This window comes from Limulus polyphemus, unplaced genomic scaffold (assembly GCF_000517525.1).
Source record: "Limulus polyphemus unplaced genomic scaffold, Limulus_polyphemus-2.1.2 Scaffold2232, whole genome shotgun sequence".
NCBI lineage: Eukaryota > Metazoa > Arthropoda > Merostomata > Xiphosura > Limulidae > Limulus > Limulus polyphemus.
In genome coordinates this window covers 15779-28957 of record NW_013667842.1, presented here as the reverse complement: position 1 = coordinate 28957, position 13179 = coordinate 15779, and the positions used below count along the sequence as shown (strand labels likewise).

Sequence of the window (13179 nt, the reverse complement as noted above, 5' to 3'; positions counted from 1 at the left end):
AAGCTGCCACTGTTGCAGGTTTTCTTGCCACTGCTGTTGTCTCTCTTCTTGTTTCTTTTCTTTTTCCTCCAACAACTGCTGTAATATCTCTAGTTTCTTTTTTCATTCTTCTTGTTTATTTTCTCATTCTTCTTGTTTATTTTCTCATTCTTTTTGTTTATTTTGCTGTTCTTGTATTGCTGCCATCAAACCTGCTAAGCTGTAGTTTCATTTGCCACTTCTCGTTTCCATCTTCTTGTTTTCTTTTCTTCTTTTCCATCCCACTTCTGACACAAATTTGTTGCGTATCTGCTATTTGTTAATTTCCGGTATAAATTCTTTCCAAGGAAATTCAGCAATACTTTACTTACGGTTCGCTTGACTCAATTATCTATATCTTCAATCTATCTCTTCGATCTCCCTTCTGGTTTTTCTCGCCAGGCTTATATAGTAAAAAAGAGGGCATCTAGCAAACACTCAGACATTCGCTGGATTCCTCGATAATTCATGATCCTTCGAGCATGCTCTCAGCATCGCATGACTTTCGCTGTCATAACAGTATACTAATTATGCCCTTATCAATGTCATTACAGTAAATATAAATAAGAAAAAGCACTAACCCTCAAGGAACACCACTAGTAACAAAAGTCTACTTTGACTGGCAATATATTTGTTGATGGCTATGAAACAGACATGTTTTTAAATTTTCTATTCTGTCTTTATAAGAGAAGATATTAGTGGTATTCCTGACCTTCAGAATTCTGTGTAAAATACTGATATTGACCTGAATCATGTAGATATTAATCTCTCTGTGATAAGCAAAAAGACCGAAAGATGAAAAAAGCACCAGAACCAAAACACATTTTCTACAGGTTTTTAATGGAGGCCATAGATCATATATCCAAGTCTCTGACTCATTTTTTGTAGGTCAATAGACAATGAGCAGGTGTCTGGGGATTGGAGGGCCAATACTGTTACTCCTATTTTAAAGAGGTTAAGATTTTCCATGGAATTTATAGGCCAGTTAATATTACTTCTATATAAGGCAAATATTCATGAGTATAAAAAAAAAAGCTTTACAAAATCATTTAATTAAAACATATGATGGAAGAAAAGAAAGACTATGTGGATTCACTAAAGGGAATTCTTGCCTAACTAATATTATCTTTTTAAGAGTAAAAGGGGCCATGCTGGACTCAAAACTTAAGGAGTGGGACTTCTTAGGTTCCAAGCACAGAGATAGAATTTTGTAAGGACAGGGAAAAGTGAAAGAGATGATGTAAAACAATACAACAAAGAATCATCAATTACATTTTTTTGAATGAATAAAATAAATACATTTTTTTAATATTACATGGTAAAAATGAAACAACTATTTAAATGAAGACAGTCAAGTATATATATTTTTAATTTTTTGGCCAAGTTTAATTTTTCTCAATGTCATCTATATTTTTACCCTTACATGTAGAACTAGGTTTCATGAAGTGGCTCTCTAACCATAAATTCAATGTCATGATGATGAACTTTAGGAAAAATATTTTATAAGTTTGATTTATGATTATAATAAAACATTAAGTAACTTCTTACATTTTTGGTAATAATCTCTTGTTTTGACGCATACTGCATCTACTTATCTGTTGATAAGGTGCCATACAAAATATTAACTACTAAAATCACATCTGTAAGTTTTGTGGATAGACTAATTAACTAGAATTGTGGGTGACTGAATTGAAGGAAGCAAAAGATTGTTATTGATGGAGTGCGATCAAACTGGAAGCTTGGTACTAATAGAGTGTCTCAGTGCATGGCATTCAATTTTTCTTATTTACATTTAAAAGACTAGTAGAGAAACTTATCTCTGTGGCTATGGTGAGGGAAAAGTTAGCTCAACAGATTAAGAGTTGATTAGTGGAGAGGAGGAAAAAGGGTTGTAAAAAACTGAGTTCAGTCAAACTGGATTAGAGTAACACGCAAGTGAGGAAACTTGAGGCTCTGTGCTGGGACCTTTACTCTTTTTGATGAACATAAACAATATTAATAAGAGAATGGTCAACAAATTGGATGAGTTTCTGATGATTTTAAAGTTTTGGGTGCAGTTGTCTGTAAGGAGGATGCTGTTGTTTAACAAAATGATTTGATCATTTTGTAAATCAGGCCAATAAATGTAGATGACATTTAATTATGCTAATCATTAGTCCTTGTTCAATACAACTAATTGACTAAAATTACCAAAACATCAAATCTGTCAATGCTACATGTAAATATAGAAAACTCTCAAGTAACCTACCTTTTTCTGCAATTCTTTCCATTTTAGACGATTGGCAACCATCTGACATTGCTCAGCAGCATGATGTAACAAATCCACTGTGTTTTCATATTGATTTTCTTTTTCACCATTTTGGTTGACACACGTAGTCTCTAAACATATTCCATTTTCAGGACTGTAATAGCCTTCTTCCTTTAGATTTTTTGTGGCACATGCTGGTGCTGTTTTGTTTATTAGTTCAGTCATTTTGTTTTTCCATATATATGTAAAAATACAAAATTAACCTGTCTGATGTGAAAGCACATATCTTTGTTACTGTTCTAAAAATACAAGTTGCAACTTCAATGCTGTTTTAAATAATGATGAATTTTTGATAACATACTTAGTTGAAGAAAATCACTAAGTATATATACGAGATTTAAAAAATATGTCTTATGAGTAACAAAGTTCAAAGTTTATTTACAGCATGGTAATTTGCTGTCAATTTCTTGAATTACACTGGAAACATCAGTCAGTAGGGACCTAAACAAGAACAGGATTAATATAATAGTAATAATTAATAACTTATATTGTAGGATAAAGTTTATGAAACATTTAGAAAATATTGCTGCAACAGTTAATATATACTTTGTTTTCTCTATCTACATACAACTAATACTAACTGTTACAACATTAGTAGTGCTATAACATACTGACAACAAGGGACTATCTTTCCTTCAACACTATCCTTGCAAAACCAAAAAACCTTGACAAAATGAAAATTAAACCAACCATTCATTTTTCATGAAACCAGACTCCTCCCTCTTAAACTCTTGTATGGTGCTACCCTCCATCACTATTGATAGCAACTCATTACCTAAGTCAATTACCCTGTTAGAAAAACAAAACTATCGTAACTAGAGCTTAGCTTGTCACTCACAAATTTGAAACATGTCCTTTTGTCTTCAAAATACATCACAAAAAAATCAGAAAAAAATAATTCAAGAGATCTTAACCTACTGCTGTAAGTGAACACATTTGTCCCTGGGAATCTTCCTAACAGGATTTCTTTGAACTTTTTTCAGTGAGACAAGGAAATAAAGTGTATACAAAATTCCAAGTGAATCCCTAAATAACTTTACATAAATAATTACCTCTTTTGACTTGTCATTAATATCTAATCAAGAACACCTTGGGTGTGAAAAAAAGGTGTGACCAAAAGAAGAGATTGAGCATGTGACTTAGTTAGCAGCTAAACTGGTAACTACACTTAGAGCATTGATAAAACTTTTACAGGAAATATTCATTCGTTAGTTATCCAGACCACATTTTTTGTTCAACTTGGGGCATGATGGTGAGTAAAACAAAATACACAGCCTAGCTAACTAATGAATGAATATTTGCTGTAAAATTCTTATCAATACTAGAGTGCATCTACCAATTTTGATTTAATTCCTTTAAGTTGCAAACTCCATCCTATTTTTGACTGCACCTTTTTTTCAGACTTAAGGTGTTTTTGATTAAATATCATAACTTTTTATCAATACACACCAACAAACCACAGCAAATAAGAAAGTGACACTTGATAGTAGCCAACATTAGCTTTAGGATCGCAACCCTATTATTCAGAACAGACCTATACTTTAGAAAACCAACCAGATTCTTTAAAATACATAGTGTAGTTTTCCTCTCTAAAACAATGTTAATAATTTCCTTTATAATAATGCCAGGGAATCTAGATTAACAGTTTCTTGTCATCACCCACATACACTCGGTACAGCCTTATCAAGCATCATTATTTATGCTAATATCACATGCCACTAAACGATCTTTAAATAGGAGAATCTCATAAGATTTAGCAAATTTGTGTTTATAAGTTGGCAATGAATAATAACAGTGCACCCATATGATTCTTTTGAAAACTTAAGTGAGAAACTGATAATCTAGTTTGCTTGGCCTAACCAATATGTATCTGCACGTCTTTCCCTATATAGCTTTGCTGCACTAAATTAGCTGCCTTTAATCTGAATGAGAAAAACTAAAAACATTCAACTTTTACTTTTAGGTGAAGCTATAGTAAAAATTTCAAGCTGATAGCTCAAGTGACTTTTTGCATAGGCTTGCACAAACATTTTATTCAAATTTGAGCAGTTTTTGTTGAATAACTTTGCACATGTGGCTTATATTTAGAACAAATTTGACACCTGATGGTAGGTTGTAAAGAAATATTAGTGTTCCAAATTAAAAAAAAATAAAAAATCCATAAAAGTTATGGACATTCTATTAGCATTCTATAAAATAAAGTTTCCATACTTTCGGTGCAAAGAAAATAAAAAAATTCAATCAAAATTGGAGATTTTATATCTCGTGTATTTCTTAATGGATTGCCTCGAAATTTGGTATGTGAAGTAAGGGTCCAGTAGGGCACATCCACTGAAAATATGTGATAGTTTGGATTACCACAATCTAAGCTACAGAAATGGGCAAATTGCTAAACTATCACTCCTTTTAATAATACACAGAGTGTCCTGCAGGTTGTTTTGGCCATACGACACACTACCATGTGTTTTAGTGTCTATAATTGAACCTAGCATTCTATTAGCTTCACTATTACTACTAGTAGTACTAGTTGGCTTGAATGACTTATTCACCACTATGACAAGATCCTTCTCTTCATTCATGTTGTATTTTCCTATCTATATCAAACACATGATCCAAATTATGGTAACCAACATGAGTTACCTTGTACTTTAACTTATACATAAACTTTAATTTCTAAAGATTTAAGGTCATTTGTTAAATATTTGTCTCACTTGCCAGCTGATCCGAGTCATTCTGTAGTACCTCAACATCCTCAATACAGCTAGAATAAACCATTTAATGAATTAGTAAACTTTATTAATTAACTTTCAAGAGGGGTGTAAAAATCCACTAGCCTGATTTCCAGGACTATCAGATTATGATTTCAGCTACCCTGAATTCCATTCATACTACTATTAGTTTTGGGATAGTGCTAAATGGTCTGATTCATGACTTGTCTCTATCAAAGCAGCATGGAGAACTTCTTGGCTCTTGTTTACAGCAATGGAACTTATTAGCAAGAGTTTCAATTTATCAAAGTCGCCATCAAAGTCTTGCTGCTCACTACAGCATACAAGATGCTTTGTGTTTCTGTACAAATGTTGATGCAGTAATGGAAGAATTAAATACCGACAATTATCCTCAAGAATGGAGACATTTTACTGACTCATCTAAAGTTAGTCTGAAAGCTGCACTGTTGCACAATGGTAACACTAAGCCACTGATTCCTGTCACTCCTGCTGCGAACATGGAAGAAACTTATCAAAGTATGCAGATTATACATTCTTTAATGTGGTTATTAGAGAAAACATTTTCATAAAATATATTAATATTTTGATTAAATCCATCATAACTTGAAAACTGGAGGTGACCAGTAATTTTCAACATGATTTTTAAAATCAACATCATCAAATTACTCAGAAACAGTTGCATTTTTTCTAGTAGCATAGAAAAAATTTATTGCCCAGTGCTTTAAGCGACATTGGTATTGAAAATTTTAAAAGAAATAAGTTATTTAGTAAAAAGTAATTTGGATCCATTAACTGTTATGCTACAACTTTACAATTATTGCATGTGATGAAACATTGGTGTCAAGTATTAGGCAATGGTTGATATGTTGATTCAGTTAACTTGATTTTATGAAAGCCTTTGACAAGGTACAACTCATGAGACTATGGGATAAGTTATGATGTTCTAGGATGGTTGGTTGAATGACACAAACAGAAGAAGTTATCTGGCACTAATTCTGATAATAAAAAAAACAGTTAAAAACACAACTAAATAAAACAAATCAAAAACTGAACATCGCCTGTAAATTAGGTTAAAAATTAATGGAAATTAAAAAGGCCAACAACTGACAGGAAATTTGAAAATCATTGACATGAAGCCTGTTTGCAACTGTAGGAGGAGGTTGTTCAGCATTGATCTTAATACTGAAAAGCATGACACTCAAGACATAGCCCTGAAATACTTCAATTTCCTTTGTGAGGGATCAGGACAATGCCTAAACCCAAATGTACTTGGAATGATCTGCATTTAAAGCTTCAAATAAAAATAGGTAAATGGACAAGTAACCCACAGGAATGGAGGTTCTATATGTCAAACTTTATGTGTTGTAAGCCTTCTCAAGATCCAAAAGGACTGATACAATATGCTCCCTCTTGAGGAAGGCTTATCTTGTCAGTGTTTCTAGTCAAATCAGATGGTTCACAATAAAGCACTGTCTACAGCAATCAAACTGGGTGGGCAAGAGGAGGTTGTTTGACTCCAGGAGTCAAGCAAGACAAGTATTAAAAATCTTCTCCAAAACCTTATAGGTCAAATAAATTGGATTGTAGTTAGAAGGAAGGACTCTTGGAATCCTTTTTTTAGGCTCAGAAAAAGGAATGGCAATAGTCCTATGCCATGTATCTGTCAAATCTTGCCAAATATGATTAAAACAACCAGAAGAAAAACAAGAGGGGCAGAATAAAGCTGGCATAGCATCCCATAATGAATATCTTCTAGTCCAACCAATATATTGCCAGACCAATGAAGAGTAATCTTTAGTTTCACAAGCATGAATGGTCAATTGGAGACCATTGGCTCAAAAAAGATGGTGGTGATCTTTCAGCTCCTAATTTGATGACCAAGAGAGCAGGGGAAGTGCTGGAATGGTGAGAAAAGCATCCCCCAAAGGTGTTGGTAATATGCTATAAATCGGCAACCTCGTGACCATTGGAATGCAAAATCAAAAGAGGATGGAAGATAAACTTCCCACTAACCTTTCCAATGTTGTCAGAAATTACCTTGGAACAGGTGGTTGAAGAGTTACTTGAAGTGAACTTAACACAAGACTCCTTCTGCTTTTGACGTTTGACCCACTTAGTATTGGTCAGTTAAATGTCAAGTGATTGTGAAGAATGAGGTAAATATCCTATGCCCATTTCTGAGTCTCCTGTGCCTATTGGCAAATGTGTCGAAGTTTTGAGGATCGACAAACAGCTGCCTGAACAATACAATCAGTCACTGTCTCCACACAATCATTAATAGTGGGGAGATTAACAACAGCAGGATCTAGTTAGAAGAGAGTGATGAAAGATAGCCAGTCAGCCTGCTCCAGCTTCCATCATGGCACACTGGGTAGGTGGCATCAAGCATGGCTGACCTCCCTCAGAATGATGGGAAAATTATCACTGCCCCATGCATCATCATTCATCCTCAAAGAAAAACAAGGAAGTAGGGAAGAGGAACAAATAGGTTGATCTATGGTGGTAAAAAGACTTATTAGGGCAATAAAATATGTATATGAACCAGTATTGAAGAGAGAGAGAAGTTGTGATCCAAAAGCATATATTCTACAGAATTCTACCCCTCCCATCAATATCAGCACTACCACAGACTGAACTGTGTCCATTAAAGTCTCCCATGATGAAGAAGAGAGATAGCAACTATTCAATAAAACCATTATGATCCACTTGATCATAATTCTTTCCTGATGACAGTTAGAGAGACCAAACTGTGATGGTATGACCAACTGAGACAAGGATGCAAATAACCTCCAGTGGTGTATTGAGTAACACAAACATAATGGGTACATGCCCATCACACAACCTGTCTTTCATGTACAAGAAAAACTGCTAATAGCATAGGCAGGTTTTAGGAATGTCTTCTGTAAGGAGAGAGACACTGGATGGTGCTATTACAACCACATCATTTTTGTTTATTAAAAAGAGGCTTACAACCTCCATGGATTCTGCCTTGAATTGATGGGGCAGGTCACTGACAGGTGAATGTGATTCCAGTGAATGAGTGCATGACTGAATGATGGTCCTGCACTTCTGAACCAATGGAGAGAGAGACCCGAGTATTCACTAGATTCTGCTATAGGCACAGAAATTGGGAGAGATATGAACTTGTCAACTGGTGTAGCCATGGGAGCAGAAGACCCTTTACATGGTTAGAGAAAGACTCAGTAGGAGGAATGAAGATATCTGTCTGCACTACAACCATAATAGTTGGAAGAGGGAACAACAATTACTATGTCTCAGGATAAGAAATGTTCTTGATGGTCCTTATCCACTGTACCTCTCTCTCTTCCACCAACTTAAGGCATGAATAAAAGTAGGAGAGGTTGGAACCACTACAATTAATGCAATGTGGGTCCAATTGACACTCATAGCTATTGGGGTTTTTATCATTACAACAAGATGACTTAGTGTGTCAAAGCCTTTGGTATTTGAAACATCTGCAAGGATAAGAAAATAGGGCCTCACTTTACAGTTCACATAACCTGTCTTGATGATGGCAGGTGGATGTGATCATACAAATGTGAAAATGGCTGCATTTTTCCATATTTGGTTGGAGAAGAGTTGTCAAACATATAAAACTCCTTGGCTGGAGAAACTAATGAGAATCTCCAACTCGGGGATGTTAAGCAAATCTCTCTCAATGATCACTCCTCTTGAGGAATTCAAAGTAGCATGGGAAGTAACCTCAATGAGCATATCCCAGATGGACTTCAACTTCAAGAGGAATTTGCTATGAAGATGTTTTGACCAAGATATCCCCAGACCAAACCTTCTTAACCTACTTAAGAGAGCCAGCAAGCCCCTCTAAATCCCTTCTGAATGAAAAAAGGAAAGATCTGCCCAAGAGAATGTTCTGACAACGAATGCAGAGTTAGAAAGTGAGGTAAAGGTATATTTGGAGATTGAAATCATTGAATAGTCTTCCATAGGTAGTCATTTTCCAATTGTTGTTGTTGTTTTTTTATCTTATTTTAGCTTTCATTTTTTTGAAAAAAAGGAAAGATTTAATACCCACCATGGAGTTCTACAAGGACAGTGTAACCTTGACAGGGTTTCATAGACACTATATCAAAGCACCAGCACTAGACAATGTCCACAACACCTGTTGAGAATGTCAGATACTAGCACTCAGTTTACCTTATCCACACAGGACCAGCTGATTGGCCCTGGGGTTTCACCTGTGTACAAAAATCCAAGGTCAAAGTGGTGTGTTCCAGTGCCCCAGACAACAATCAACCAACAGGTTTCTCTGCCACCCTTCCTGTTTTTATACAAAGAACTTATAAGACCTAATTTGGAGTATGCTAATAAGTTTGGAATCCTTTGAAAAAATAAAGGATACAGAAGCACTTGAAAATGTTCAATGAAGGGCTACTAAGCTTGTACAATCATTAAGTAACTTAAGTTATGAGGATAGGTTAAGAAAATTGAAATTGTCAAGTTTAGCGTACAAGACATTTAAGAGAAGAAATGATAGAGACAAAGTTTAAAGTATATGACAGAGAGGTAACTCTAAACCCTGACCTAGCAATCACTGAAAACAATACATGGAGCTACAGCAAGAAACTATACATTAAGAGAGCAAACAAGAATGTGGGAAAATACTCTCTTTCACACAGAATAATTCAACCATGGAATTCGCTCACAAAAGAAATAGTATCAGCACCTAGTATCTCAGTATTTGAGGCCAGACTAAATAAGTACTGGAAACATGAATCACTCATTTACGACTAACAAGCTGCTCTATCATCCCGAGTCCAGTATAGAGACTCGAGCCTGCAATAAAGGATCACCTTAATAAGTAAAACTAAAACTATAATTTCTAGGACAACATTTATCACCACTTATAATAAATACAAAAATTCTAGCAACTCTACAATCCTCAAGTACCTGTCCACTTCTCTGTTGATCTACCAAAAATGAAACAGAGACCAGCATAACTGATATTCGACCCTGTTTAAAACCTCTAGGTAAACATTGTCTAGTCCTGGTGTTTTATTTATTTTTAATTTTTCAATCTCTATTTATAACCAAGGGATTAATATTAATATCTATATGATTCAGTACATTTCAAGTATTTCCTATTAGAACATTCAGGGTCAGAAATATTGCTTCCATTTTATTTTAAGTGTAAAAATGGAAGCAGTCTAGAACTACTAGTAGTATTACTGTTAGTAACAGCATATTCAATATTAGTACAAATTATTATTAACTTGTAGCAATGAAACAAATTTGAAAGCTATATATACATTAGCTTACTCAAAGTTCAAACAGTGTTTGTCCTTAATTTTACTTTTTTAGACCTTCAAAATTAGTATGTCCTAAATGTTTTTTTATCTTGATTGCTAAGTCTACAGAACTAAGAATATAACAATAAATTAACATAATGGTTTTATTAAAATTTTTACTTTTTTTAATTATCAAATTTGATACTACTACTACTACTATGAGTGGGTAATGGTAAATTTGGCATAAGTGTAACACTAATAGGCTGGATGGTTAAAACACTGGATGTTGTGGGCTTGAGTGAAACCACTATCCCTTTCTCCAGACTATCCAAAATCACCACTTGTTGACTCACTACTACTACTACTGGCACTAGCAGTCGCCTTCAAATTCCACATGTTGGATGTACTAGTAGAAGCAGCAGTACCAAATTAGATAATTATCAAATTAAACTAACCTGTTTAAAGTAGTAACTATCTAGTAACATTAATAGTAGTACTACTACTGGTGCCCAATCTTAATAAATAACATAAAATGCTAAACTAAAGCGTACAATTTACGATACTATACTGTTAGTGTTACCAATATCATATACAGTCCTTAATCAAACACGACTCAAAACCGACACACAAATGAAACTGTACAAATCGTATTGAAAATTACTCATACAAGTTCTTTAACAGTATACCCCGATGCTTATCACAAACCGTACGTAAGTATAAATAATCCAACAGTCTGCATCTCGATTGGGTTTTTCCCAAGTACAGTTATATGATAAATCGCCATCTAACGTATAGTAAATTGGTTACTTGAAAATACCTAATAAATTAATTATATTTCTTTCGCAATTAGTAATATCATTGATATTAAAGACATAATCGGACTATTAACATTTATAAAAATAATTTATATATTTTTAAATTAATACTATTCATACTCTTGCTATCAAGAAATTGTATTTTAAGAGCTTGAAATTTCGGTTTCTAAAGAAGTTTGCGTTGATACTATATTCTGAATTACTATTTTTTATTTGGTTTTGGTTTTGTTCAAAAGCACAAAGCTACACAATGGGCTATCTGTGCTGTGTCAACTACTGGTATCGAAACCTAGTTTTTAGCGTTATAAGCCTGCAGATTTATCGCTGAACAACTGGGAGGCCTCTTTTTATCGATATATATATATATATATATAAAGTAATTTGAATGTTGATTTAACATAAAATACCTACATAACATTTAAGGACAACAAGGGGCTTTATTTCTATCCACTTAAAAACAAATTTAGCCCTGATTAGTTAAGTATTTATTAAGCTTTCATTTAAGCTCCAATAAATTTTCTGCATCCACCCACATCTGAAGATGCTTGTTAGAAAATTAAAACTGTCTTAGCTTAAGATAATTTATACCCTGTCAAAATTTATATTTGTGTCCCCTTGCCCTACATTAAATATGACAATTAAGAGATGATGCATCGATACTATTACATCCTTTAATAATCTTAGACAATCAAATAGGATCCCTTTAACTTGTATTGTTTTATTTCTTTCAAGTGGAAACAACTTCAAAGATCTTGACTTATATCACAACATTTAAACCACAGGTAACATCCTATTAGCCTTTCTTTGAATTGTATCCCACAATTCAATGGTCCTCTGAAGGTAAGGAGCCCAAGACTAAAAATAATAATACATATGAGGTCCAACCAGTCATTCATACAATGAAATTATAATCTTTCTAGAATTATATTCAATATTTCTGCAAATACAACCCCAAATCCTATTTCCGTGAGCGCTAGAAACAGCACACTGCTTGGGTAGCTTAAGTCTTTACGAGACTGATCAACCAAAACAACAAGATTCTTTTCTTCCATAATACTGTTAAGGTTATTCACGTCAAAATTGTAATTTCAATTATGATAATCCACATGCACCACCTTGCATTTATTGTAATCAAAAGATATCTGAAAGTTATTCGCCCAACTAACAAAATTATCTAAATCCTTTTTTAGAGCAACGCCCTCCTTCTCACAGCAAACAACACCCAAGACCATAATAGCGTCAGCATGTATAAGCAATTTATTGACTAGTTCTCTATACCTATATCACTGATGTAAATCAAGAACAGTAAATATATCAATACTGAGCCCTAGGGTACTACTTCACGTGTGGCATTAATCCAGTTTGTTTATAAGTCTTTTCTTAATTAAAATGTGAATATCAGGGAATAGATTACTATGTAGAGCCTAATCCTTTATTTGATTGTGTACTCGCGCTGCAACACACTAGTTTCATCAAATCCAAGGCTCTTCAGAACTGCTTGGAAGAGCAAAGCAAATAGTGTGTATGTATGTAAGTGATTTCATTCCAACCAACAAGGCTGTCGGGCCACTAGATTGTTGCGCCCTCTCTTTAGCTATAAGAAGTGACGAGAAACCACAAAGAATATAATTCGATGACGAGGAACCCACTTTGAGAATAATAATGACTGGAGACGGCTTAAATGGGTAATGAAGAAAACTTTAATATAAGTTTAACATAACAGCAAATGTACAACGTTTCGACAAGGTTTTGTCATCATCAGGTACAATTAATTTACATTGACACGGATATATATATACACTATTGAACAAAGAAATCACCTGACCGGAACTGTTGCAAAACTTAGAAGAGGTATCTAGGCACCCCGGGGTGTTGGTTTAGAGTAGGGTTGTTTTGTTCAATTAAGCTGGATTTCTTGATTTTTCGTTTGTTTATGTTGGGTTCTTTGTTTAAAATGACTGTGTTTTTAATAGATATACTATGGTTTTTGAGTTTTTGAATCAACCTGTGTGGACTTTTGACAAGAAAAGATAATTATTTAC

General features: G+C 34.1%; 1 protein-coding gene across 19 annotated transcripts in view; it reads right to left on the bottom strand.

The window, feature by feature from the left end:
* Positions 1-11087, bottom strand: part of LOC106466348 — an 80034-nt gene extending 68947 nt beyond the window's left edge. For 10 of the 19 annotated variants that reach the window (XR_002612177.1, XR_002612179.1, XR_002612178.1 and 7 more), the window contains exons 1-2: positions 10874-11074; positions 2267-2767 (exon numbers count right to left, since the gene is read on the bottom strand). Coding sequence is in view for 12 of the 19 variants with exons in the window: in XM_013926626.2 (XP_013782080.1) it covers positions 2267-2491 (225 nt within the window). In the remaining 7 variants the exon portion in view is untranslated. Of the gene's footprint in view, positions 1-2266; positions 3537-10873 lie in introns of those variants that run through there. The other 9 variants (XM_022394334.1, XM_022394338.1, XM_013926623.2 and 6 more) reach the window with 9 other exon arrangements.
* Positions 11088-13179: the final 2092 nt, after the last annotated feature.